Below are 6,505 nucleotides of genomic sequence, written 5' to 3' on the forward strand. Positions count from 1 at the left end.
GCACAGCAGCGTGGGGGGTGGGGCAGGGGACACTGAGGCACAGCAGCGTGGGGGTGGGGCAGGGGACAGTGCGGCAGCCCGGACCCCCGGGAGGGGCCTGCGGAGAACTTACAGAACCTGGTCGCCCGTCGTCGCCGACCCCGGGCAGCTCAGCTCCTTGTGTATGAGACGGATCAGGAACTACACCCAGAACAAAGACGAGACCACCACGTGACTTCCAGCAGAGACCGAGTGACACGGGCAGGCCGCCACCACTGTGACGACCCCAGCCCCACCCCAGGGAGCCGCCTGCCTGCGGCTGGCCCAGGCTCAGTCCAGCCGCCTGCCCCATGGAGCCTTCTTCACACGCAGCGGACTCCGGGGGCTAACGTGACAGCGAGCTCGCCCCCGCCCCGCCCGGCACGGCCAGCCGGAGGCCCGGGCCCTGCGGCAGGACGGCTGCGAAGTCCTATAGGTCACGACCTCGCCCCCGCCCGGCACGGCCAGCCGGAGGCCCGGGCCCCGCGGCAGGACGGCTGCGAAGTCCTATAGGTCACGACAGAGGGGACGGAGGATGTTCCCCTGGAATCATGGCAAGAAATGTTTAAAATGAAACAAGTCCGATCATAAAATGTCCAAACTGGAAAAAGACGGAAAACAAAGACAAGGTGGCCCGCAGCCACGGTGACACGTGGAGCTCCACAGGTGACCACGGGCGGACGGGCTGTCGCCGGAACAGCCGAGTCTAGGGAGGAAGCTGCTGGGACAGCCCCCACCTCCAGCTCTTTGCCTTCACGTCCCTTTTCTTGGTAAAAGGGCTCAGAGTTCACGAGCCCAGGCTAATGACTAAGTGTCACCCCAAATTTAACTGGTTTTCTTTGAGGCTGGGGACCTAGTCTTTCCCCAAGTGTGACACCAGCCTCACAGAAAAGCACCCATATCTGTGGCAGGAAGCCTTGAAACAGGGGCCTGAGGGGAGTCCTGGCTCGGCTGGCCCCACTTCTCAGAGGGCAGTGGGGCCCTTGGGCCCAGGAGGGACCCCCGGGCTGGGAGGGCCAAGGCGGCGGGTGTGCTGGGGGTGGCGGTTTGAAGGGGACTGAAAACCCACACCCCCGTGCAGGGCCAGGCCCAGGCACGCGCCTCGACGGCACGCGTGTTTATTTAAGGTTCAGGCGGGCGCTGAGAGTCCCTTGTACCCACGACGTGGTAAAGGGACCAACTGTTTCTGCTGCGGACAGGACACAGCCCCGCTGCCCTGCCTGACCCAGAGGCAGAGCGCACTCACTTGCAGGGGTGAAGGTGGCGGGTGGGGACATGGCAGGGGCTAAAAATAGTGCTGGCAGCAAGTGACATTTTTGTTAGCTAAATGGACACTGTGAATTTGAGCCTCCGCCTCCAACTGCCAGCTGAGTTTGAGCTGGTGTCTTAACAACATAAATTCTACCAAGTCCCCAAAGTGAAACGTGTCAGGAGGAAGAAATCTATCATTATGAAAAGCAGGGCATTAGGATAAAGGGGAAAGAGGGGCAGTTAGGCGCGGGCATGTGCGGGCAGGGGACACAGCGTGGACAGTAGCGATAATTCTGAAGGACGGTCAGCTTCTAAGCCGTGGCACGAGTCTGGGCTGCGTGCATGGCTCCCAGCAGGGGGGACATGTGCCAGCGCTTGGCGTTGGGCCAGACGTCTGGAGCCCGGCGTGACATGAATCGGAGAGGTAAGCCTACGGATGGGACACACGCCAGGGGCAGGCCCCCAGCGGACAGGACCAGGGTCAAAGCCAGGGGCTCCTGCCTTCGGCCTCACCCCATCCTGCCGGCGACTGCACACGGCAGACTGCCCTGCTCCGGCTTCTGACATTCGCTTAAACCAGAACCAGCAAGGCCTTGGACCGGAACACGTAGGGACACCGGGATACGTCACAGGCCCAGCTTCCCAAAGAGCTGCAGAGGTCCACGGGCAGAGGCGTCGCCCGCGTCGGGCCGACACCGCAGAGCCGCTCGCGGAGGGCGGCTTGGATTCAGGGCCGGACGACTTACCAGTAAGGCACAGGCGTCTGCGAACATCAGCATGTAGAACACGTTGGTCCACCCCGACGGCGACAGGAGCCCGGCCAGCAGGGGGCCCAGGGCCGCTCCTGAAACGAGCAGGTGGTGACGGGGGCGGCCTGGGCCGGGCCGGACTCCCCGGCCCTCCGGACGCACACAACCGTGCTCAACGACGCACTCGTGGCCAAGGAAAGACCCGTGGAGATGTGCGCACCCCACTCTGACCTGCCGGGTCCGGGGAGAGGGGTGGAGCTCGACCACCCGCGGGACTGCGCGGGGCACGGCCGGCGTGACCCTTTCCTAGGAGCAGATCTAAAAGTACGTTAAGCGGACATCAAAATACTCATTCTTCTGATCCAACAATCCCTGCATCTGACATACGATCTTAGATATTATATTCTTCTGCTGTAAAAACGCTACTTAGGTACGAGCGCTGTGTCGATGCTGATTTTCTGGTTCCGACGGCTGTGCTGTGGCTACGGCAGGGAATTCCTGGTTTGCAGGGAATACGTACTGACTGCACCGCCATTGGAGAGGGGCAGCTTGTCTGCGATTTACCCTTACGCGGGTCAGGAAAAACATGTATTCTGAAGTGCACACGTGTGTGTGTGTGTGTGTGTGATACACATGCGCGTGTCTGCGGGAGACGAGAACGCAAACCGAGTAAATACGAATTCTCTGTCCTCGTTCGCAACTTTTCTTAAGTCTGGAAATATATCAAAATAATTTTTGCCAAGATAATTTGAAAAGAACTATAAAAACGAAAGAGCGATATTTCTCAAAACGCCCAGCGAAGCCTGTGCCAGATGTGCGTTGAGCAGCCGCTTGCCGATTCGTCTGTGCGAGACGAGAACGCAAACTGAGGAAATACGAATTCTCTGTCCTCGTTCGCAACTTTTCTTAAGTCTGGAAATACATCAAAATAATTTTTGCCAAGATAATTTGAAAAGAACTATAAAAACGAAAGAGCGATATTTCTCAAAACGCCCAGCGAAGCCTGTGCCAGATGTGCGTTGAGCAGCCGCTTGCCGATTCGTCCCCTGCGGGGGCCTGGACTAAGCGGTGACGCGTGCATGGCGGCCTCACCGGCGTGGGGGGGACGTACGGGGCCTTCGCACCGAGCCGCGGACCGAGGCGTGGGCTCGGGGACCAGGGCCGCTCAGCCCTTTCCCGCTGTGCAGCTGGGCACAGGTGTCCCCGCAGGTGCGCGCTTCCGTGACCGGAGGAGCCACCGTGTCTTTCTGAAGTCTCAGAAGAACCCGCAGGTAGACACGGTGGGTCGGCCAAAACCAACCGTAACCGAACTCGAAAACGACGGCCTTGCGAAGGGAAGGGCAGAGGAGAGGCGGTGCCGGCGCGGGAGGATGGGCTTTAGGGGGCATGACCACTGGTGGGGGGCCGGCCGGGAGCCCCGCTCAGTCAGGGGTGGCCGAGCGCACGCGCAGGGGAGACGGGCAGCGGGCGGGTCGCCGTCGATGTTCCGTAAGCGCTGTTCCGCACGCCCCCCCGCCCCAGGCCCCTCCTCGGCGTCTCCACTCCAGCGACCCCCTCCTCCACCCACCCTTGGGGAATGTGCAGCAGAGGCCCTGGGCTCGGGGACACCACGGCCAGCACGGGGCAAGGATGAGGCACCGACGGGGCACAGGAGAATGCAGGGGAGGCCACCAGCTTCCACCGAGGAGCCGCCTGCCCTCCCACGCGACGGCGGAACGAGGGCAGCGAGGCCCGGCCCCCAGATTCCACGCGGCTCCCACCCCCATGAAGACCAGCGTTGGGGCGCCCTCCAGCACACAGGGCCCCTGACGGCTGCTTAGTGGCCCTTCTTCCACGCGAGAACAGACGAGGGGACAGCCAAGCTCCACCTGTGCCGGAGGGCAGCGCCGCCTGGAAGCCAACGAGCTGGGAGGGGGGACCCACGGGAAATAAAGCGGGGAGAAGGAAATGCCCGGGAAATGGTCAAACCCACAGAGAACCAACAGGAAATCAGGCCGAGCCGTACAAAGCTGCCCCTTTTGTATCCAGAAACCAACTCGGCGACAGCAATTTCACACGGCTCGGTGCCACACGCCCTGGTCGAGAAGAGGATTCGGTAAAAGGGCAGAAGAGCCGCACGGAACAGCGAAATGGAGACGCCAGAACGACGCGCTCGGCGCCGACGCTGGAGCAAGAACATCTGAGGGAAAAAGCAGATGCAGGGAGGGAGGGAAGAGAGAGAGGAGTGGAGGGACTGACCCAGAAAGTTCCCATCTGAATAACGGGTTTCCCTGCAGGTTTCCGCGGGGAAGCAGGGGGTGTGCGTGCACGGAGGGTCAGGGACGCAGCCGCAGGGACTGGTCTAGACCGGGGCAGAGGGGACGCCGTTTGCATAATAATAAGCTTGTAAGCCTATCTGGCTTCTAAAGTTACAGTATGTTTTACTTTGATAACATTCAAATTAATCAGAGCAAATTCAAGGCTCTACTTAACTGCTCTGCATAAAACACACAGAAGCGACAAGCCTCGCTGAGCACTGAGTGCGCCGAACAGATAACTGTGTCACTGGGACCACAGGGCCGTTGGGGACAGAAGGCGCCGACCTAGTTACAATCAGCCAAGCTCTGCCGCCATGGAAACCAGCACTTCCAGCCCTGGATAACCACGCCCGGCGGGCTCTGTGAGCGGAGCCCTCGCTGAACGCTGCACGTCCGCCCCAGCCCTTCTCTGCTCCTGTCTAGCTGGGCGACACTTATGGAGAGAAATATGGACAGAATCGCCGCTTCCATGGTGACTGTTCCCTGGGTCCTGGTGCACTGGTGGTGGCAGAGCCTGGAAGCCCGACCCCGCCAGGCCTCCGAGTGGATGTGACCGCCCGCCATGGCCCGCATGTCGTGCGGATCAGTGCGGGGGTCGCACAGGGTCCAGCGGCCTCCGCCTGCTCCGTGCTGTGCCCGGTCTCTCCCGGGGTGGGCTCTGGGCCCCGAGCGGGATCTTCGCTGCCATCTTGCTTTGAGAAACGTGCCTTCTCGCCTAATTCACACTCCCTCTTGCCTCAGGCGGCTTCTGCTCGCTGCGTGGAAGCAGCGGTCAGCTCTGAGCAGGGGTGTCACGGCAGGGGCGGATGAGGCACAGACAAGGGCCCCCGGGGACAGAGAGCGGCGAGCAGGCTGTTCCCGGCCCTGCGCGTTAGAACGGGGCTCAGCCCAGGGGTCTTGACTTCGCCTGAGCATCGTCCTCAATGACGGGGTGACACCAGGGTGCAGCCTGAGCCCCCCGTGATGAGCAGTGAGACCAGGCCGTGAAGCCCGGGCTGCGGCTCCCCGCGTGCAGAGGGACGGCCGCAGGACGGTGGGGCAGGGCCCGCACGGGGAGCCGCGGGGTCTCGGGCAGGACAGTCGCGGTGTGTGTGCTCCTTGGTCAAGGCCAGTTCCGTCGGCCCTCTGCCGGGCTGGTAAGAACAGGCTCGGCGGCTACCAGCCGCCCCTGCCCGTCTGTGACGGAGGAGTTGTATGTTTTATCTCCTTTCTTTCCTCCAGAATGTGCCACTGAATTCTCCCCAGGAAACTCAGTGACACGCAGAATCTCGTATGCTTTGGGACCCACCTGTTCCCTGCCATCCACATTCAAATCGGTCTGTCCTTGAGATGACAGGGACAAACAGTCCCTGAACTGGCAGAGCACGGGCCACGGTTTGCTGACGGCGTAAACGAAAACCTGGGTTCTTCCACAGACGGAACTAGTCCCGACCAGGCGCACGCCCATATCGTCTCTGGAACCTTCCGACCCAAGAGGACAGCGGCGCCCCGTGCCACGCCCCAGGGCTTGCGTGCGCTTTGGAACTGCTCACCTGGCGAGCAGGCCAGCTGCTCCTAACACCACCTAGGCAACTGGAACCACGGCATCTGCTAGTTAGGACGTGACAGAGTGGCTCCCCTAAGACTGCAACCAGCCTTCGGAGCTATCGACACCCACGTACCTACGGACCCCGTCCCGTCGATGATGGCCGTCACCGTGGCGAGGGCGTGCGCATTCCCTTTCAGACTTTTGTGCGTGCCCTGAAGGGAGGGAAAACAAGCGTGAGGCACGTCCCAGCAGCATCAGAGAAATGAGGCCACCCCCTCCACACGACAACTTACGAAAATGACCGCAAAGCAGATAAAAACGCGGGATATTTTCCATTAGAAATTTAAACTCTCCTCCATCCCAAACGTACCTTGGAAAGGTAGGCAAAGCTTCAGGGGTTTTTAATAGTCAAAAAATGTCAGAAATACTTGTTCAAGCACATTCTAGTTTAAAAAACTCTTAGAATTCTCTCCAAATAGAGAGTTAGCACGATCAACATCTTCACCGAGGCACCACATCGGCCCACACGGAAGATAAAAATACGGAGGACACGCGTCCCGTCGCGAGGCCGTGCCAGCCTGACACGCGCGCTTCTGCCAGGGGCTCCCTGTGACACGCGTCAGAGGGCTCCGCGGTGTCTAAACATCAACCCGATGCATGAC

The 6,505-nt window shown here is 60.7% G+C and overlaps 1 protein-coding gene across 1 annotated transcript in view; it reads right to left on the reverse strand.

The window, feature by feature from the left end:
• The window catches only part of SLC37A1 (solute carrier family 37 member 1), a 43,490-nt gene that overhangs the window by 1,062 nt on the left and 35,923 nt on the right, over positions 1–6,505 (reverse strand). The window contains exons 18-20 of the mRNA XM_015593112.2: positions 5,977–6,055; positions 2,016–2,113; positions 113–180 (exon numbers count right to left, since the gene is read on the reverse strand). Coding sequence (XP_015448598.2) covers positions 113–180; positions 2,016–2,113; positions 5,977–6,055 — 245 coding nt within the window. The remainder of the gene's footprint in view (positions 1–112; positions 181–2,015; positions 2,114–5,976; positions 6,056–6,505) is intronic.

The sequence above is a fragment of the Pteropus alecto genome, unplaced genomic scaffold, assembly GCF_000325575.1.
Source record: "Pteropus alecto unplaced genomic scaffold, ASM32557v1 scaffold97, whole genome shotgun sequence".
Lineage (NCBI taxonomy): Eukaryota > Metazoa > Chordata > Mammalia > Chiroptera > Pteropodidae > Pteropus > Pteropus alecto.